This window comes from Rhamphochromis longiceps, linkage group LG20 (assembly GCF_057381845.1).
Source record: "Rhamphochromis longiceps isolate RC_006_pf linkage group LG20, R_longiceps_female_GT1.1, whole genome shotgun sequence".
NCBI classification, from domain to species: domain Eukaryota; kingdom Metazoa; phylum Chordata; class Actinopteri; order Cichliformes; family Cichlidae; genus Rhamphochromis; species Rhamphochromis longiceps.
Window position 1 is genome coordinate 35,483,270 of NC_140576.1, and position 22,795 is coordinate 35,506,064.

The window sequence follows — 22,795 nt, forward strand, 5'->3', positions numbered from 1 at the left end:
GACAGGCGAGAGGAAGCATTTTCATGCTTCACTAGTTGTAGACAGTATCTGTGACACAGTATAAATAACCCAGTTTTTATGACAAAAATAATAACAAATCCACATCTAGGTTCTGAAAGCATTTAACAAATGCGTTCAAATATCATCAGTAAGTTTCAGTTGTTAGCAAACCAACCCAGTACCGCAGCAAAGCGTGCAATAGACACGGGACACCACTGAGTCCATTTCATGCTTTGCCTCTCCAAAACATGAAATGAATGCAGAAATTGCATTACCAGCAGGGGGAGATAATATATTTAAAGCCACAAAGTTGGTAGTGAGCAAAAAACGTATGAAGTATATTCCAGGGTCCTTAATTGCAGGAAACGATTAAGCTGAGGCACCTAAAACATATATAGATGTAAATTGTTAATAATGCTGTTTAAAGGGTTTCCCGCGGTTTTCCCTTTCATGCTGCTTGTGTAAATCTGTGGAGACGCTTTGCTTCTCCAAAACGGTGGACCGGTGTCTATTACATGCTCTGTTGTGATATTAGGTTGAGCCTATTTCCACTTTCAGAAGCTACAAAACAATAATAAATAATAATAATGTTGTAGCTGAACAGCTAAGCAACAAACTGAAAATAAAAAGCAGCAGAGTGCTGTTGCAGATTCAGCCAGTAATCCTCTGCAGGTTTATCTCTACCACAGACCACTGAACATTAAACTCTGTTTCCACAGTGGATCCATAAATATCAGCCTGAGCTCCTTTCACGCCGCTTGGCTAAACATGTAGTTACTGTGATTTGTGTTTCTCGAAATAGGCAGAGATGTCACTTCAGCACAAAGTGGCTGCCTGAACAGCGAGTACAGTTCAACTGTAAGTGAAGATCGAGAGATGCAGGCATAAAGAGGAGAGTGAGGAGAAGCCGAACCATCAGAGCAGAAACTCCTCAGATCTGATCACAAACCTGTCAGTCATCTACTGCATCAGCATCCATGACCTATGACTTCTACCACAGGAGCAACACACAAAGTGGAGCTGAATCTGCAATCAGTGCACAAACCACGGAGCAACTTCTGGGGCAAAAACACACTCAACACAAAAAAAGTAGAGTCAGTATTTACGAAAGAGCACAGTGACAGGACTGCGTGAAAGGAAACCCAGAGACTTTTTTTTCTACTGACACTGTTGCATGTGTATTTCTGGGCGTAGGTCCTGTCTCAAAGTGCAAAATATAGGGAGGAGAAATAAATAATGAAAACTAATTTAATAATATTTGCAACACACAATTTATTGCAAATTTCTCATTAAAAAAAAACACAAATTTTTTGCTTAATCACAACAACAACAACAACAACAACAACAATAATAATAATAATAATAATAATAATAATAATAATAATAATAACAATAATAACAATAATAATGATGATGATAGATTGACTCTGCCTGTGTTTAGAAAACAGTGCAACTTTTGTAAATCACCCATGAACCTAATAACTGAGCACTGTTCGTGTATTGCGCTTGCACGCTGTTTTCCCCGTGTATTAAATCAAATGCCAAAAACTGAAGTTCTTCTAATGGCCACTTGAGGCTGTCTCTAAAAGTCAGTCCATGTCCGTAGTCTCCGAATTCAGCCATGGAAAGAAATACGTTTAGAACCTGCAACAAAAATACCTCTAAAGCGAACGACCAAGCAAACACAAAACAAACATATAGCAGGTGTTTTTGAAACTCATCTGTTTGGATTTTCTGACAGGTGTGTAGATATAAGCAACTTTAGTATCTTATATCTGCTAAACTGGACCTCTGAACTGTGTTTATGAAAAAACCCCTGCATGTACTTGTGTCATATGCAGCTCATCCAAGTAGTTTTATTTCAGTTTTGGTGAAAAGTGTTATCATTGGAAGGTTATGTATTTCTGTGCATTGCACCCATATAGTTTATGGATGCTGCTTCTATCCAAGCTTGCGTGATTGGTTGATTGCTTAGCAGTCCTCCCTGTAGTCCAAATATGGTAAATCCTTCTTTGGAGCTTAGATTTAGCATGTCATGCATTTCACTTTCATTCCCACCACAGAGACTGACCGAGGAGAACTTAGCTTAGCTTAGCATGAAGACTAGAACCAGAGGGAAAGCACAGTACAGCTCCAGGAAACTAATAAATATCACCAAGTCCAAACTTCCATGTTTCTGTTTGATGTGAGACTACAAGGTCTCTATGGTTGATCATGACATGAGAAATTTTAACTACCTGAGTCCAGTGTGTTTGTGACTGTGTGTCTTATCTCACCAGATCATGGTTGGTGGAGTTGGAGTCATCCTCAGGAAATGGTTTGGAAACTCCCAGGGCGACACAGTTTGCAAAGATGGCCAACAGGATGAAGATGTCAAATGGCCTGAGTTACATTCAGGAAACAACTAAAAACAAGCTTTGTTTTTGACACGAGGACTCAATTTTAACCACTCCATGACATTTTCGCAGACCTATAAATCGTGTAACATCATCGGCATTACATGAGATTTTCTCCTGTCACCTGCTGGCTCTGGAGATATATTAAGGAGGACCTGTTCTGCAGATGTCCAGCTCTATATTTCAATTCTAGGACTCTAACAAAGTACTTTTGGATGAGTATAATTATATATTAGCCCTTTATGCAGCCCAATTATACCCCGAAATTCTGTGCAGTTAAAATAATCTATTAATATATATATTTTGTTTGTGTCATTGATTATAAACTGACACTCGACAATAATCTATCCAATAAAAGAAAAAAGAAAAAAGAACATTTAAGCAGCATTATAAGTATATGGCAGAAAATAACATTAAAAAAAGCAATAAAGTCATTTTTAACCTGGGACTAATTAACCTCTCCTTACGGTCACAGTAAAGGATACTTCCACTCAACAATATGGAGCGCAGCCCGTCTGATTGGGTTGTTGAGTTTCAGACAATATAATGCCCGGGGAGCACGCTGGACCTGATTAGTGCCCTGCACCTGAGGAGGAAGTGACATCAAGCATGTCATCAATAGCATCATCAACATTGGTAACTCTTTTATTGTCTTTTATTTTGCCTTTCCAAAAAGGGTTCAGGTCAGCAGCTCCATATTATAACTGAAAACCTGCCGTCAGACCTTCCACCTGCGTGTTTAGCGTGTTTTCTCACCTGTTTCTTAGCGTGTTGTCCTCTTTTTCTCTGCGTTCCTGTTGAACTTGTGGTCGAGTGAAGCGTGTCTGTTCTTGTCATCCTCACACCTCCTTCGTCCTCTCCATCCAGCTCTTGATCCCACTCCGCATTACTCTCCTCACCTCCTCCTTCTTCTCTGTCCCCTCTTCCATCCACCTCTCCTCCCTCCTCCTCTTCCTCACCTTCGCCCCCTCCTTCCTCCCCATCCACAGCTTTGGCGTAGCCATTACGACCAGAACCTGGAAACGCAAGAAATGCACAGAAAAATGTCAAAACCTACAAGACTTTTCCAGTTTTAGCCTATCCATCGATAAATCCGTCAATAACCCATCCATCCATTTTCTTCCATATATCCTGGCTGGATCACAGGGGCAGCAGCCCAAGCAGAGAGGTCCAGACCTCCCTCTCCCAGGTCACCTCCTCTAGCTTATCCAGGGGAACACCGAGGCGTTCCCAGACTGACAGATATGAGAGCGATATTGATATAAACTCCTTCAGTTAGGACATGCCTTGAACAACTCACTCAGGAGGCACTCAGGAGGTGCCCTAAACAGATGCTCGAACCAGCTCAACTGCCTTCTTTTGACAAGGAGTAGCGCCTCTACTCTGAGCCCCTCTCAAATGACTGAACTCCTCACCCTATCTCTAAGACCCAACCATTTTTCGATCAGCGATGTTCAGTCACTGCCCAGAGCTCGTGCCCACAGGTGAGAGGAAGATGAAGATCGACTGGTAAATTGAGAGCTTTGCTTGTGTGCTCAGCTCTCTCTTCACCACGACAGACCTTTGTAGCTTCCAAATCACGGCAGACGCTGACTGCATATTTTTTATCCAGTGTATTTGGATAACATTGTCTCTCAGCCTCACATAAAACTGCAGAAGAAGAACCAGAATCTAGTATTTGCTGCTGATCTTCATGTCATAATAATATCCACTTGTTACGTCTGTTATCATTAGCCATTTCCAGGTCCAACTACTCTTTCAGTTCTCAAAATCAAGCAGGCACTGAGGCACAAAAAAAAGACTTTTAATTTAGTTCAATTTAGTTCTTTTTATATAGCTCCAAATCACAACAACACCTCAGACAAAAGAACCCAAGAACAAAACTCCCAAACACAAGTTAAGTTAAGTGTAACATAGTGTTTGCTGTGGAGTGCAGCAAAAAGTTCTCAGAGCTTTACATCGAAGAAATCAAACAGCCTCTCCATAATATAATAACATATACATAATATAGGCATAATATACAAGAACCAACTCGACAGGAAAAGACTCAGCTGCACATCTGCACCTAAAGGTCAAAGGTCCCCCTTTCGTGGATTCCAGTGTTTACATTTTTGACAGAGAAGACAGATGGTTTGAAAGAGGAGTTAGGTCGGGCCTTTGGATGTGTCATATGTATGTGTATTTAACTCCAGGTGTTTGTGGCCATGAACCAGTCTGTCTGTAACACACGTGTGATTTTTCCTTTTCTTCTGACCTCGCTACAAGGTCAAAGAGGAGAGAAGCGTGACACGGAGAAAAGAAATTAGGTAAACTGAACCGTGAGGAAGAGAAGGAGAGAGATGTGATAGAATCCAGAGGAGGTGAAAAAAAGAAATTATAGTGAACAGCTGCGACCTAGATCTGTGTGTGTGTGTGTGTGTGTGTGTGTGTGTGTGTGTGTGTGTGTGTGTGTGTGTGTGTGTGTGTGTGTGTGTGTGTGTGTGTGTGTGATGTAGGCTGGGATTGATGTGTTGGTACCTGAACACACACGCACACACAGACATGTTTGTCTTAATATACCTAAGAGGACCTCAACACTGAACCCTGAAACCAAGTCAAACCCTGAAGCAGACGTAAATGTCCTCAAAGGGTAGGAACATCCACAGGTCCTCACAATGATAGCAAAACAAGGACACACACACACAGATCTACCTCTCTCCATTTAGTCCTTTCCTAGAGTTCCTGTATTTCCCAGTATGCATTGCTTTTGCATCCAGCTGCCCTTTATTTACCACGCAGGTAGAGACGGTAAGAGCAGAGTGGGACTGATGGATGCCTTCATGGTCAGTGGGAAAAAACGCCCTCACACGTATTAAGCATCAAACAGTTTATTTGTGCAGCGTTGTCTAAACATGTTTCTTATATTTTGTGGGTGAAGATGAATATTTGTGTTATTATTGTAATTTGTTATTATGGTTTTGTAGAATATAGTATAATAATATATTATTATTTGTTGTTTGTTTTTATAGAGCCTGTGTGGTGGAAAACCTCTATACAAAAGAAAAAAATATATACTAATCTCAGTCCCAATTTTATTATTTTCTCATAAGGCTTACTTTAATCTGTACGGAGGCAGCGTATACTGTAAGTATATATCACAGAGATATTATTTATATTGACTGTGAAAGGACATATTGACAGTGCTCACCAGACAAAGAAAGGCTGTCCAGTGTGGTTGGAGTGGTAGAGGGGACACATTTACAAAAATTGCTGATCAAAAGCAAATTTAAAACAAAGTCAAAACAAGCAAAAACCAACGTTAGACCAATGCTTACTGGGCAGCTGGGTAGCAAACAACCATAGCACAACCAAGAACATCTAGAACCATCAATTAACCGGTGTTGAGAATTTCATGCAAAAATAATACGACTCAGTTTCCCAACACAAACAGTTTTTCAAAACAATACGTTTCTCAACTCAGCTTTTATTCCTGTTAATAAACTTTAAAAAATAACTATAAAACAGAAGGTCTGTTTATTTATGAGCCCCCTGAGGTCTAAGTCATTATATGCGCCAACTCTAACACTAGTCCTATTATGCACTTCAAGACAGCAGCACCAGCTATTGCTATCAAGTGATGCTTTGCAATATCAAACTAAAACAAATACCTGAATCCCAAATATCTACTGATATGATCTGAAATACAACACTAAATATGAATCTGAATGTTGTTGTTTTTGTTTGTATTATTGTACATAGTTTAACAGAGTCATTATCTAATTATAAAATATCTGAAAAGCTCATTAAATGCCAGCTTAGTAACATGGTAAAGGAAACCTGGAAAGTGTTCCTGATATGAAATGTGCACTGAAGAAAGGAGAATTATGGTCCTCATCAGAGTTAAAGAGGATGTTAGGTGTAAGACGGGTCTATTTTATGATGGACAGATAATTTCTGTACGAGTCCTTTGATTTCATTAACAGGTGATGCCATCCTGGTTGCAATACTGTAAAGAAGCATTTCTGCTGTACACATTTTAAAGCAGAATCGTGGTTTACTTCGTATTATTACACTTTGCTTTTGTTTTTATTTTGCAAGAGTTCAGAAAAGTCCTGTTAAGCATTTTCGCTGTAGAGACCTTTGATTCCTATAGCAGATCTGCGTAGTTACTAGAAAAACTTCTCACCGATGCATTTGGTCATATTCTGCTCTGAGCTGCATCAACGTATGATGACAAGTTTTTATGTTTTAGGAAAATAAAAGGACTCAATTGAAGAGCTGGTGAAGCTGCTTCACCCGCAGGACAACAAGAACCATCCAATTATCCCCGAATTATCCCGAGTCAGCTTGCATCATCGAGAGGACAGTGAGTGTGTGTTCAGGTACTTGTGTCTTTGTGGGGACCAATCCGATTTTACTTATATTTGTGAGGACGCTGTAGCCAGTCCTTACTTTTAGACAGATGTTAAAAGGTTGAGTGTTCAGACCTGGTTTTATAGTAAAGACCTCACATAGTACAAAACATTTTTTTTAAAGTTAAATGGATCTTTTGGCAACGGATGATGTGAATTTATTGAAATTCTGGACATTTTTTACATACATTTTCTAAAGTAAATTCATAGAGAAGATGAGAATCGTTCTTAAAAAACTGAACGAGTTTCAGGTTGGCATTATTTTAATGATGGTCTTCGCAAACATGTGTGAGTGTGTGTGGTGTAGTGGTACATTCCACGGCTCGCACAGAACTCTCCATCCGCCTTGTTAACTTTCTACTTTTCACTGCCCATTCTCAGTGTGTGTGTGTGTGTTAGTGTGTGTCACGCTACCCTCCAGCCTGGTCCAGCTGGAAGGTCATCAGTTCAGTTAGTGAATGTTGGAGCAGTTTTTTCTTCTTCACTGCTCACAAACACAGTTCTGCAGCAGCAGCCATGCTCAGTTCTCTAGTCAGTCCAGTGAATATTATAATGTTTATTATCTGATAAATCATCCAAGTGCTCAGATCTCCTCCTACAAAACACAAGCTTAACTGTGTTAATTGTGAAAGTAGATTCATTCTTGTTTAATTTCCTTAGAAATTATGCTAAAATGTTTCAAAATAAGCAACATCAACAAAGCTGAGATAGGAGCTATTTATCTTAAATAAAATAAAAGTTATAGAAGAGATATTTTGTTCAGTTTTTACAAATGCTCCTGTGTACTCCTGTTAGCAACATTAAAGCAAAGACTTCACTTAGTTATTTTAAAACACACTGCTGTTGAGATTAAAAAAATAATAATAATGAATTTAGTTAATTTCATGCATTTGATTTACCATGACCATAGTAACCTTTACTCTGTTAGTCTTTCTGGGCTTTTTGTTCTATAATATATACACTATACTTTCTACTATATGAATGAGGAATGGAAAAAAATGACAGCAAGTCTGAATGCTATTGTTGCGATTAAATTGCAGAGCTTGAAAAGCTTTTTGGATCCTTTTTGATGGAACTGATTTCAGGGCATTACAGACTTTTAAGGACTTACAGATTTGTTGCGAATAACTTTTTTTAAATAAAGCCCTGAGGGTGAGATATTAAAACATGGATTTCTCAGCCTTCAGAAGAAAAAAAAAAAAGAGTGACATCTGAGAAATCAGACAAGGGTGGATGTGAAAAGATAGCACCCTTCAGGTCAACATCAAGGAGCCATCAGTAACAAATCAGCTGAACTAAAACAACTGAAAGACTCCTGTCAGTGTCTCAGAGTCCAGCTGGATCAGGATGGACCAGCCTACTCGCCTTAAAGGTTACTTGGGGGTTTAAGTCGTGTTAAAATTAACTTTCTTTCATGCGCTCAGAACAAAAGGAGGGATTAACTCTACTGCCACAGCAACAGATGAAGTTATATGGGAAATGCTCATTTCCATGACGACGTTATCAGAAAGTCCGTGAAGAGCATCTTAATTCAATGAGCAGAGAGCAGAAAGTCTGATCCTCCTATATCAGGATCAGGAGGATTAAACTGAGTCCCTCTTAAAAAGATGGAAGCCACAACCTCCAGTAATTTCATCCCACCTGAGCTCTGAGGTCAGACCTGACAGAGATCTGAGGTTCTGTAGCATCCCTCCATCTGCAGATATAATGGTTTTCATTGTGCAGGAACGCCTACGTCACTCCGGACTGCACACTTTATGAAGAAAGTAATGAAGAATTTTACAGTTCCCACCTGTTTTCATAACTGTTTACACTGAAAACATCATTAATGGAGTAAAAAACAGATCCAGAGCAGGTGGAGAGTTCAGTAACCATATCCATTCATGCAGAGCTCATGGTTAATTCTTGAAGAACCAAGCTCAGCCAGCAATCGTGACAGCTCAGCTGACCTCAACACCAGCCCACATCAGCTATGCTGGTAACCTTCTGTGCCCTGGGCTACAAAGTAAGCTCAACATAGCCAGGATATCATTCAATTATCTGGTTTCACTTACCCTAAATCAGCCATAAGGCTAAGGGTTAAAACTGATGGCGGTGCTGGTATGGTGAAAACTGGCAGATGTTACAGTGAATGGCTGTCCTAATATTATATCTTAAAATGTGAGAGATTTTAAGGGGAACCAAGACAAAGTGGCTAAAATGAACTCAGAACTGAAATTGATATTTTTGCTCCAGGGGAAAAGATTTGGATCAGGGTGCTTGATCGTAGGGAGTCATCTGATTGTTGGAGTGTTCTCTCTGCTATTGCCTATTATGGTCTTTACCTTTAGCACTTTGATGTGTTTAGTTGAATTGAAAAATTGAGGGTAAGAACACTGAATCACAGACAGTGTGTTGCACTTTTGGAGGAGGATGAGACTGATGCTGGTGACGTAGACCAGCGGTCCCCAACCTTTTTTGCGCCACGGACCAGTTTATGCCCGACAATATTTTCACGGACCGGCCTTTAAGGTGTCGCGGATAAATACAACAAAATAAAACTAGTACCGGTACCGAAAAAAAGAAAATTTATTCATAACACACGTAAAAAGACCCAGGAAAACCGAGTAAATGATAAAAACGATAACAGAATAACGCTGAAAACCGATAAAAACCCTGAAAACTATACATTTCACACCTGAGCCTCAACTCTCGCGGCCCGGTACCAAACGACTCACGGACCGGTACCGGTCCGAGGCCCGGGGGTTGGGGACCGCTGACATAGGCACACAGATAACAGGTGGCTCAGCCTGGGCAAAGTGCTAAAAATAGTCTGGGACCTGAAAGCAGAAAATCAAAAAATTTGTGAGAAGAAAGGAAGATCTTGAATTTGCTGTCTGGATTAATTAAAGGACTAAATAGCAAACTGCAATGCAAAGGCCTATTTACACATGGTAAATGGACTCCTTCTTATATAGCGCTTTGCTACTCTCCTGGAGCACTCACTGTGCTTTATACAACATGTCACGTTCACTTTCTTCATGGCTAACATTCACACACATTCATACTCCAGCGAATGCATTAGAGAACAGCTTGGGGTTAGTATGTTGCCCAAAGGAGACCTGGCATGCAGACATCCATGGATGGAACCACTAACCTTCCAATCAGGAGATGACCCGTCTACCTCCTGAGCTGCAGCCACACTTTAACTCCAAAACATAGTCACACTCACACACCAGTGAAACAGTCGACAGTGAAAGAAACCACAACATCAGGTGACTGCCTAAGCTGGTACTCATCAATGTTATGAGGCCAGTAAGTTTTCAAAGCAATGTATGGACTTCAAAACAGCTGAGAGTGAAATGCACATCATTTCATTCCTTGCACTTGCAAAGAGGAAAATGCATCCAGTGGTGTTCACCTTGAACTCATTGACCTGCAGTCCGATTCACTGCTGGCAGAGCACTTCAAGCCAATATTTCTGCTGGATTTTTATTCTTCTTTCAGAAAGGACAATTTCTCTATATAAAGAGAGATGCTCAGAAGATGTTAGCTCTCTTTGCATCTACGTTCATTTGTGAATAAAAACAACTTTGAATCTCTTTGAATCTTTCCTCCATTTCAGGCTATTCGTACTACCTCTGACATATTCCATGTTGAATCCACTGTCAATAATGCCTCTTCTATTCATGCCACTGCTGTCCTTGTCTTTAGGATTTCTAGAACACCGCCATACATCAGAATATAAATTGCTGCAGATGATATAAAAACCTTATTTTGACTAAAGTGGTCCTTACAGAGACATAATTACAGTTCTTGCTATTTGCCAGGAGGTGAAGTAAGAACTCACCCTGCAGAGTCCTCATGTGCTACTTAAATGGGCACTCATATGGTAATGATATTACCTTTTTAAAACAACTTTAACATCTTTTTAATTGATCTAAAAGGTCCTCGAGGAGAACATCAGTCTCAGAAACACACGATATCGATCATTCCCATATGGAAAAGAAATAGTAAAAACTTACATGATTCACTCATGAAAGTGGCCACTTTCTCATTACTTTCATATATTGTTTTAGTAAGTATCCAAAACATACAAGTTTCATTATATAATTTTTCAAGGGATCTTATATCTGTTTTCACTCTTGTATGCTTTTCATACAAGTTTCACTCAAGACAGATACAAACTTTATAAGATTTATATATATCTTTTCCATATGGGTTGTTAACTGTCATGTGTCCTCAACCATTTAAACTTTATTGGAATATCCTATTGCAGACCTGAGTAACTTTACTGAGCATCCACTGATTGAAAATCTGTCAAAATAAAGATTTACTTTGACCCACTGCTATGTTTTTATGCTGCTTTACGTTTACCTGCAAAAACTAAATTATGTTTGTGAATAAATCAGCTCAAGCTCAAATGAGACTGTTTGTTACTGAGTGTTAATAATATGATGCCCCCGAGGAGAAAACATAAACAAGCAAAAGCCCAAACATTAAAGGAGACATGCTCCAAATGCAGGCAGCAGAAACAGACTCATACAAGCAGGAAACACATGCACAGAGAAACAGGTGCTGCTTTAGGATGTTAGATGTCCTCAGTTTGGATGAAGATGGGTGATTCCAAGTCACACATATGTGTGTTATTTTCTATATGGAGCATTATGTCACCAGGTTAGAGCTATTAGAGTCATCCTTCATGGTAACAGCGTAACTCCAGAGATGACCAGCTGATCAATGTTTACCTGAGGCTCTGACAACTCTTTAGGGCTCAATGTGGCACATATGCATATATAAAACTTCACAACATGACATGAAGCAGAGTCATCCTTTTTAAATTGCCATGTTTTGGATTTCAGGGCTACCATATCTGAGATCTGAGGCCTGCCTTGTTAGGAAGACTTGACCACTGTTAGCGTGTCCACACAGATGCACAACTGCATCATATCCAGAAACACAACATAAAGCACAACGATAAACACAACCCAACAGCTTTAGATGCTGCACGGCTGCATCCAAGCAGAACAGATCACTGTAATCCAGTAAAGCTGATCAGGCCACAGCGACGAGGTGGTCCTCTGCCTCCACGATTCACTGCACTTATAACAGTAACATCTACAGCTACACATTCACATACAATGCTCTTTGTGCAAGGAGGAACAGGATGAGCGCTGCCAGAACTACAAAAATAACCTCCAGGATAGCACTGGTGTAAACATTTCTGACCACACAATCATAAACAGACTTCATGAGGGTGGCCTGAGGGCCCAACATCCTTCAGTGGGCCTTGTGCTTGCTGCCCGGCACCGTGGAGCCCGATTGGCACTTGCCATAGAAGGCCACGGGCACAGTGCTTTTCACCCTATGCCGCAGTCTAGGACCAGTTTCTTCTCCACGAACCCCCCTCCCCCTCCTACCCCGAGTCACATGGCACATCTATGACATATTCTTTACACCTCAGTGGACAGCGCAGTTTCCCCAATGAGTGATGTTCCACACAGTAAGCAGAAAACACCCCTTTGAAGTTAAGCATTAAAAGCACTCTGTCTGGTTCCTGAGCCTGGATTACAAACCAGACACAGTAAAAAAAACACAAAGACCAGACCTTAAAGAGCTGCAGACCCACAGGTTGATTCTACTGCAAATCTGTTTTTTAGATCAGAGATCAAGTTCATCTCATTTCATCAGAGAGAAACTGTGAGGCTGAAAAAATGATTCAGTATATCTGGTTTTCTTTCATCATCACCTGACTGACAAACTCAGGTTCAGACACCCAGAGCGACCAGAACTTGTGATGCAAACAACTTTCTGTTGAAAAATCAATAAAAGGAAATGAAATTAATTAAGCACAAAGAGACTGAAAATAAGCACATAAAGGCCACAGGTAAAAGCACGACAACTGTGAAATGACCACAAAAGATTAAAAAGTGGACAAACATTTAGCGTGAGGATCGTGTTCTCCAGAAAGTGAAGATATCAAAGCTCAAGATCTCCTCGTGCCTTCAACGTGACCTAAATGATCACAGCAGCTTCTAAATCTCTAAGGTGTGCACAGATGTGCTGTATGAAGCTGAAGTTAGTAGAAAAGAAACACAAAGATCACGTATTGGTTTGAATCTCTGCTCTACACTGCAGCATCACACACACACACTCACACACAGGATTTACGGCTGTAGGGAAACAGGACATAATGATAGGAACCATTAGTTCAGGTGATGTGAAGGGAATCAGATGGTAAACTGGACCAGATGTTTCACGTCCCATATTTACTCTTGTGCTGTTTGTTCAAACTTTTTATTTCTATGTTATCAAATGTGCCCATTTAGAAGATTTAAAAATTCTATTCGTGAGTTTCTTTGGAGAGAAAATTTAGTTTTAGTTTCAGATCACTTCTGCATTTCCCATAACTCTGCGGGGAACAAATAAAAGCCAAATGAGCTGTAGTCGATTAATCACACAGCTGTGACCTTCATACAGAAAATACAGCTGTTCCAGTCTGGCTCCAGCTGAAACACAGAAATCTGAACTTTAACCAAGTGATCCACTGACAGGTTCACTGAGCGCTTACTTCGGTGGTTCTCCTCGTACATCTTCGCTGATGCTCAGCGCCACACACCGATGATCATCGTCAGTCGATCCGAGCTTTCATCAGTTTCCTGCCGGTTCCGTCATCAGCTGCTTTATTCCAAGTCACCAACAACTTATCCGCATTTCGCTGACAAATGCACCTGAAAATTAATCCACCTTTCTTCTGATGCAGCTAAATTTTCCGATTCATCGATCAATTAATTAATTAATCAACCTCCAAATGAAGTTAAAAAGTATGAAGAAAAAAGGATAAATCCAGACATGCAGCGATCGAGGAGGTGAATTCAGCTTCTTTTTAAGCTTCGCTTCACTAATCTGACTCTCTTCATCTATCTGCCCATCGCTCGCTCTCTCTGTCTGTCAGAGGTTCTCTACCTCTCTCTCCCTCCCTCTCTCTCCCAATTGGGGATTAAACAGAAAAAACATCGGTGTTAAAGGGGAGGGCAAATGGAGACGAATTAAAGGCGCAGAGACGGGAGCCTTTATCACAGAACTGATTAAAATGATAAATGTTCTGAGGAAGGTAAAAACCCAAGACCACAAATGTAATCCCTCTGTTTCCTTTTCTTTTCTGGGAGAAAGTATTAGTCATGAACTAAAATCACAGGTCAGTTTTTCAGATTATGTTCCTGCACAGAGTCAAAGAGGAGACGAATAAATACATTATTTATTTTTCTTTCTTTAAACGAAAATCCTGCAGTGGGGCGCAGGTGTGTGTTATTATTAACCCTTAACGTGGCTGTTTGTCCCTTTGGGTTCCAACAATAAAAGTTTATTTTTAGACCACAAGATCAAATTATTATTTCGTTATTATTTAATGGATCACTAAAAAGCTGGAAGCGATGTCTTTTTAACAAGCCTGTACCAGAAACGTTAAAAAAAATGCAATTTTAATTTCAGTTTCAGTGCAGCGTTATATCAGTGGTGTCCTCTAAAAAAATGGAAATGGAAGATTTTGTGGAGGACATAGCCGACTGGCCATCGGCCACCAGGTGGGCAGTTTGTGCCGTACTTCAGCTAGAATGGAAAAAAGACACAAAGGTGGATTTATTCTGTGTCTTTATGCTGTCAGCTGCCTCTTCTTCTCTCATTCAATCAGAAAGAGGAAACCAGCGGATGTCGCCTTAAACAACAGCAGCACGTTTAAGCTTGATCAGCTGTTGTTAGAATTTATTTAATATTAATTTCTAGTATCAGCTGATGTTTGCTGGAGCCACAGCTGTAAAGCTGCTGGTCATGATGTCAGTTTGGTTATCTGGTGAGAGGGAAACATGAAGATGAAACCAGGAGATGTCCTTACTGGATCATCAGAGCTGTGATGGAGAAACAGGTTTACCTTTAAGGTGACATGAATGAGTTGAAGGGAAGTTATGAACTGTTTCTGAGAGACAAATAAAACCAGGATCCTTTTCTGTGTAGCTGACAGCTGGTAACTGTGCAGGGGCGGCTCGAGCAAAGTTTTGCCAGCGTTTCTTTTCATTCAAAGGCTTTATGGTTTTTTCCTATAATACCTGCTGGGCCGGTCTCTAGTCAAAATGCCCGGGCTGATTTTTTGTCCCAGTCCAGCCCTGGTGGAGGACATCTACTCATCGGAAATATGCTTGGGCAGGATACTAACACAGAGTTTCTCAGAGTGTGAATGAGTAAAGCACTTAACCATAGGAGGAAGTGCTTGTATGAATGGGTGAATGTGGCAAGTTTTACTTGGGCTTTGAGCGCTCAGATATTTTAATTGTGAAAATCATTTTCACAATTAAAATGATCCAATTTCTCTAAAAGCTTAAAAGTGTAAAACATAAAAAGCCCAACATTTAACTAAAATTGCACAAATACAACATATCAAATGTTAAAAGGAGTATTTTTATTTTTAACGTTAACATTTTGAATTTGATGCTAGCATAAAGTCTCTACAAAAAGAGAGGGCAGGGCTGCCAATAAAACACATGACCGAGCATCTTCCAAACCCTGAAACTTAATCAGGTTTAAGGTTTAAGGTTATAAAAACGGCAGAGAGGCTCTGTCACGGTTAAAGATGGGAAGAGGTTTAAAGCTCTATAGATTACTACGTGGGCCACTAGGTAAAGAAATTAAGAATCTGGAGATTTCATCATGTAACGTAAATAATATCATTAAAGATTCAGAGAATTCAGAGAAATCTTTATACACCTGGGACAAGACTGCAGACTAATATTAACTGCTGGTGGTCTTTAAAGACAGACTGCTTTGGAAATATCTGCATGTTCTCAGGAGCAGATGTGAAAATCACTGTGAGCAAACAGTTCATTCCTGCATTCACAAGTGCAGATTAAAACTATACAATGCAAAGAAAAAAATCATTAATGTGAAAACAAGCCAATCGGAAATAACTGAAATCATTTTTGGAAATGACTGAAACCTGCGATGAAGAGGAGACACATTATTATCAGAATCCACGTGCACATGGCGCGGGTGGCTTTCATATCTGTGAAGGCACAACTGGCCTCCTGCAGCCCACACCTTTCACCCCACTGAAAATATCTGAAGTGTTATGAAATAAAAATGAATAAAGCAGCTTGGATCCTATGGGGGAGGAACGGGGAAACATTTTTCTTTCAAAACTTTTTTCCACAAAATCAACAGAGTTATTTAAAAAATAAGAAGTGATACAGTTAGTTTGTGTTTTATTCCTGGCATTAAATTTAAAATGAGTATTTATTTGGTCTTGGTTTCAGATTTGATATGCTGATATGTTGTATTTGTTCTGCTGTCAGTTAAATGTTTCTGTTTTCAGTGACATTTTACAAATAGTTCTCACATTTTTGGAAACATTTCGTTTGCATTTTGTTTCATGACTAGCAGTGATTACAGTTTACAAGGAAATAATTTCTTTTGCTTTTATAAAACAATCAGCTGGGTTTTCACCAGTAACCCTGATGCAGAGGGTGTTTGGGGCAAGCTGCATGTAAGAAGCTGACAGTGGAGGTAAGATTTCTGTGTAAAGATGCAGTTTTAATGAACATTGTTTAGTTTTAGTGGTTTAAATTCAGTTCAGGAGACAAACATTAACAGTACAAAGATGGCAAACTGTACATTGCACTAGCTGAGACCACATCCTCATTGAGGTTTGACAGTATTTAGCGACAGGTGGCGTCAGCATGAATTGAGGCTGCGGTTTGGGAAAGGCCTCAGAGGAGACTAACAGCGGCAGAGAATGAGTTCAGAGTATACAGAGAAGGATGCAGAGTGCCTCTACCAAAAGCTCTGGAAAAAGTCCTAGAAAACTTTCGAAGAGTTTCAGGACAATATTCAGTAAATACACAATCTAATCTTTGGGTGCAGCAGCTGTCATGCCAGCAGACTTTCAGTGCACAGGAAAACTCTCTGCTGTGTCCTACTGAGGCAAGATGGTTTTCATAGTGGATAACCTCCAGAATACCATTCAATAAATATCATTCTTCAGTTTTAACACTTAACAGCATCTGTTACTCTGGTGACTCTGGGTTCTCTCAGGATGCCCTTGTAGCTTCAGGATCCTACAATGTGCTCAGAGGGAAAAAATAATAAGATAGGAATACATTTCACTGTCCCACATGGGAAATTTGTCCTGAACAAACAGGCATACACATAGCTGCATTAAAATAATAAAAAATAACAATAAATTAAATAAATAATTAATTATGTTTATGTTTCCCATAAAGCAAACGTTCAAGTGCACAACAATGTGTCCTTTTAAACGGACTCTTTATTTAAAAGTGCAATAGAAGCTGGGAGAAATTAGAGCTGGTAGCAGTTTGTTTCACTGTCCTGGAGGGTAATACTCGTACTCTGAACAAGTCTCTGAATAACTCATAGTCTAAGCTGATTTCTCACATAAAAAGTCGACATGTTCTTCCTAGGAATTTGTCTATATCGTTCTCACTCCCGGGGCGTAGTATACCGACGTTTTGTCACGTCCCGCGGCGTTCCTGATGAACGCAAAGGTGACCTTCCGCGTTGTTACGGTCTGCGCCAGGTTATGGCTGAATTCCAGTGGAATGACGGTCCCGCGGACGTCCCAGCCATGTGTTCCAGCCCTAAACCAAACCTTATCCCTAACCCTAACGTTATTGCTAACCTGAACCAGCAGTTAAATGATGTAAAATAGTGTTTTCCAAAGCGATTTTAAGAAAATGAACGAACATGTGTAGATTGAGTCCAAACGGTTCTCATGTGTTCTACTTAGGAAGTGTTGGGTACCCGAAAGCGTAAAAAAGTTGACGATTTGTCACCTAGCGTAAAATATTAGGCTTAGGGAGTGAGAACGTGTTGAAAAGAAAAAGTTCAAGGCAGGATCGAGTTTAAGTTCAGCCTGTATGGAGAAATTGCCTTTTAGACTTGAGTCACTGTGTCCGATAAGCTTTCTTTATGTCTCACTTTCACCATAACCTCAAGGTCTGTGTCTCCAAATATTCTTTGTACACTAATGGAAACCTGCTCAGACTTTAATGTTGCCTCAGCCTGGATGAGCTGAAACAGAAAAAAACATGGCACCGTCCACATACTTGTGATCGAGACTACAGATGGATGGATGGACAGAAGCTATGTCCCCATCAGATCAGAGATGAGAGGATGCAGGGCAGCGTGTGTGTGTGTGTGTGTGTGTGTGTGTGTGTGTGTGTGTGTGTGTGTGTGTGTGTGTCCCTAAGCTTCTATATTAAGCCCCTTATAATCCTCGGTGCTGCTGCTGCTGGACTCAGAGAGGATTTACCTCTTTCTCTCGTTTCACTCGTTTGTTGTTTCTCTCTAAATAAAGGACAGAATAAAAAAAAAAACAGTCTGAACTCAATCCTGAAAGCATTTCGGATATTTACTGTTAAAATCAATCCTTTGGTTCATGCATAATCTTCTTTTCCAAGTCAAACCAAAAAGTGTTTAAAAAAAATTAGATTTTTGTGTTTCCAGCCTGTTTTAAATAAAACCCATCACTTTACTGAATGCGTAGCAGCTGGAGCTAAAGATCAGTTTCCAGGTAGAAAGCATGTGACAGTCAGGTGCCACTCTCCAGAGGTCTGAAAGAAGTCAACATGGAAGTTTCAAAAATGATTGCAGTTCCTCTTATGTCCACTTGAGGCTGGCTTCCATATGTACCTTTATAGCAGAACTAAACACCCTGGTCTAAAAAACAAAGAAAGAAAAAGAAAGGAAAAAAGTTTAACATCAGTCCAGTCGTTTATTTATTTATTTATTGTTACTCATCCATCCAGAACATCGGGTTTAACTGGATTTCTGTATTTTAAACCTCATGCTGATGCAAAAGTTCAGCAAAGAATGATTTTTAAGTAAGATGAGAACTTTCTGAAAAGTCATCTTTATTTTACAGAAGTTTTATTGAATCAGTTTTTTCCTTTTGTATCTTTGCCTGGTTTGGTAATAGGACTCTAAACAACAAAAATGGATTGTGACTTCTGGTAAAACCTGCCAGCAAAATCTCAGGATGTTGGCAAGACGGGCTTTTGGGCACTTTTAACAACCATGAGCTGTTAAAGGCTCATTCTGTTATTACTTTTAGCCACCCAGTCCACAGTGACTTTGACTCTTTACCCTCTGGCTGTTGTTTTAGAGTAGCTGTAAGGAGAACCGAAAGACTCGAGACTTCGTCTATTCCTACTGCAAACCATCGCCTTAATGACCAATATCCACTTCGGGGCTTTTTATCATTATTTTTATTCTACTTTTATCTTTTTTTTTCATTTGTTGTGACACTGTTTTATTCTTATGCATTGGATATGCGTCTCCATGTCTTTGGTCCTGGTTGTGTGTATGTTGAACGTCCTTATTATAAGTATGTATGTTGCACACATAAGTTTCTGCAAGACCAAGTGGTCAGAGCAGGACCTGCAGGGAGCGATTGAAAAACAGCCCAGAGATGCAGCACATACACAGGCAGAGAGACAAAAGTAAAGACAATAAAAATAAAAATGAAACACAGAAACAACCAAAAGCAAAAGTTATGAACGTCAACGTCATAAAAGTAACTCATGCCAGAAACAAAGGTATTAATAGTCAGGCAAACCATCTGCAGTCTAAAGTATTACAGTATCACAATAAATCCTGCTGTCTCAATTTTTTCCCCATAATCCATATGGATGATGACATCATCTTTTGTATTAAAAACTGATCTTTGCTGCCTCCTGCTGGATTAAAACGGCATCACAACCAGTGTAGACTACAAAGAAGATGGAAAATAGGGTAGAAGAAAGAAAATAGTCTAGAGAAAAGAAAAGAGAAGGAAGATGCAGATGAGATACAAACGAGGTATTAGTAGAAAGGAGGAGGAGAAGGCGAGGAAAATTACAGAGCAGGAAGACGACGTTAGATCCTAGAAGACTCGTGGGGTTTTCTGTGTGATTGTTTTCCTCTCTCGAGAGTTTTAAATAAAAAGTCTTCCAGTGGAGTCTGTCAACCTTTGCAATGACAGACTTGAGGTGCGTGCATACACCTGTGTTTGAAGGTGTGTGCTTTTTAAAAATTATTATTTTGGGCCTTTTTTCATAGAGACAGTAAAGCAGAGAGAGAGGAAGACATGCAGAGAGGCTGCAGTTCAGACTCGAACTCGGTCCTCCTGCACCCTGGCCCTACGGTCACCGGCTCACCCACTAAACCGGTGTACAGTTTGCGCTCTGTAATCAACTTTGTGCTGTAGTCGTATTATTCTCACATGAGATTATTTTAACAAACCAAGCACATTTTTCCTGATAATGATTTTTATCCTCCTGTACCTTTACTGTATAAAGAGCTTAAACCTCCAAAGTTTCAGGAGTGTTAGTCTTTATAAGAAGTGTTTGTGAACTAAAAATCAATCAATCCCAACGCAGGGGGAAATAATTCTGTCAGGGAGACCTACCCTTGGCACGACAGCTGTTGTGCAGGTGAAGCCAAAGGCAAGATATGCTTCATCATATGTTCTAGTCTTTGGCTTGGAAGCATATTTGGCAATGTTTCAACCTCTGCTTTGCATTTTTTTGGGAACGCTGTCAAGAAACCTGTCCATTATGCTAGCAGTGTCCAAGCATTCTTTTTTATTTCTTTTTCTTTTATTCATACCGCCCCCTACTGCAATGGCTGTGTGTGCCCCCCACTTTGGGAACCACTGGCCCAACCGGTCGCAGCAGATGGCCCCTCCCCCCCGTCAGCCTGGTTCTGCTGGAGGTTTCTTCCTGTTAAAAGGGAGTTTTTCCTTCCCACTGTTGCCAAAGTGCTTGCTCATAGAGCTCAGACCTGCTGACCCCATTCTGTGATTTTACATGTCCTACCACTTCATGGCTGAGTTACTGTCATTTAAAGTTGCCTCCACTTTGTTATAACATCACTAACAGCTGACTGTGGAATATTTAGTGACTCGTTGCACAGGTGGCATCCTATCTCAGGACCACGCTGGAATTCATTGAGCTCCTGAGGGTGACACGTTCCTTCACAAATGTTTGTAGAAGCAGTCTGCATGCCTGGGTGCTTGATTATACACCAGTGGTCATGGAAGTGATTGGAACACCTGGATTTATTGATTTAGATGGGTGATGAAACAAAAGTGATGTTTGTGGACAAATTCCTGCCTTATAAAGCCAGTAAATGAAAACTCTCCTGGAAAATGTCCATTTTCTGTGGACAGGCTCCGAAAGTTAGTAAGGACCATAGATCAGTGGATTGGTGCTGCTTTATACAATAACCAGGCTGAAACAACCTTGAAAACACAACTGTAATTAGTAGAGGAGCATAACGCATTTATTGAGGGGGTAAAAAAACAAAAACATAGAGACTTGTTTTCCTGAGATAATGAGATATAGTCCATCTAAAGCAATAAAACAGAACAGAAGTTCTGAGCAACCCTTTCATGAACACACAAAAAAACGCTGTTTTTCTGACTTAATGAGACCCCAAAGTCCAGCATGGAGGAGGGCCTACAGCGTCTGCTGCTAATTAGCTGAGCCCTCCAACAATATTATTGCTCAAACCTGCAAGTATCTCAGTGTTTCAGACCCAAACTATTTTTTAAAACATGGATTAAAGTAAGCAGGGAAGGCAAATCGAGCTCTGAAGTGAGACTCATTTAGGATTTTAAAATATCTCATTAATAGAAAAATGCAGCAGATTTGTTTTGTAAGGAAAAGTTTTCTCGGAAATCTAAGTTAATGTGCTCATTAATGAGGAAAAAGAGGCCAACTTGTTTTTCTCATATAAGCGTGTCATGCTTCGGCAGATTAATGCACCGACAGTTTCAGATTGAATAGGTGTGACTCTATGAGCAGCTGAAGGAACATAAGCTGGCTTTGAAGCCGTGTAAGATTTTGAATTTAGGAGTTTTATTTCTAAATGGGATATTCCCTCACTCGGATCTTGATATTTGTTGTGCAGAATGTCTTCAGACGTCACTGTCAAGATCTGAAGCTTCAGTTCCTCCTTACACAGATAAATGTACAGGAACACACACTACAAATGATGAAGTGCTCATTAGGTCTCATATGACAGTACAGAGACAGTAATGGACCAGAGAGAGAGAGAGAGAGAGTGTGTGTGTGCACGTGCCTGTATGCCTGTCTTTGTGAGGACCAGCACAAGTTTAAAACCTTTTGGGGACTTTGCTTACAGTCTTAATTTTGAGGATTTAGACCAGTTTTAAGATTCAATTTAGAGTCAGGCGCAGGTTCAGGGTCAAGGACCTGGGACTGCAGTAGTTCTTGCAAACATACCACCGCACTGAAATACAAACAGTGTGTGTGTGTGTCTGTGTGTGTGTTTCCCAGGAGAGCTCATACCGCAGAAACAAAGAGCTATTTATTAGCGTATCCACCTGTAAATCACCACAGAGACCACAGACAGGGTAGAGTCCCATCCACCCACTCGATAAGACTGAAAACATAATAGTAATAAAACTTTATGCGATTCATATTTATATATTTAGAGTATGAGAACACATAACACCACCACAAGAGAGAGAGATGATCATTTTCACTTTGAATGCGTCCAATGTTAATTTAAATTACACATTTTCATTTATTTTAAAAATGCTGAAGTCTCCTTCTTTTAAAGACATGTAAAGACATTATGTGATGTTTAGCAGATATAATAGTAAGTTTTACACTCGCTCGCAGCGGTGAGGAATCTGACTGCAGATTTATTCTTTTATTTTGGTCAGAATGAGCAGCACACTCTCCTGCAAGTCTGAGGTCATGAGGAGTCTCAGCCAGATTGCTCTTTCCGAGCTTGTGGATGACTCGAAAACTGAAGTGGGAGTTCAAAAGCATCATGTTCATAAGTGGGAGTAGAGTAGTGAAGTGATGAGTTTGCAGTGGTAAGGAGATGACAGGAAAACTGTCAATGTGCTGGCTGGTGTATGTTCTTTTACTTTGGTCTTCTGGGTGTCTCTGTCATAAACTAGGGTTTGTGTTGGACTCACGACACAGGACTCTGAACAAAAGTTGAATA

The 22,795-nt window shown here is 40.1% G+C and overlaps 1 protein-coding gene across 2 annotated transcripts in view; it reads right to left on the reverse strand.

Moving 5' to 3' along the window:
• cacna1fb (calcium channel, voltage-dependent, L type, alpha 1F subunit) overlaps window positions 1-13,607 on the reverse strand; it is a 46,341-nt gene extending 32,734 nt beyond the window's left edge. For both annotated transcript variants that reach the window (XM_085392910.1, XM_085392909.1), the window contains exons 1-4: window positions 13,338-13,607; window positions 3,153-3,412; window positions 2,882-2,982; window positions 2,277-2,382 (exon numbers count right to left, since the gene is read on the reverse strand). In XM_085392910.1, coding sequence (XP_085249036.1) covers window positions 2,277-2,382; window positions 2,882-2,982; window positions 3,153-3,412; window positions 13,338-13,359 — 489 coding nt within the window. In that variant the 5' untranslated portion in view covers window positions 13,360-13,607. The remainder of the gene's footprint in view (window positions 1-2,276; window positions 2,383-2,881; window positions 2,983-3,152; window positions 3,413-13,337) is intronic.
• Window positions 13,608-22,795: the final 9,188 nt, after the last annotated feature.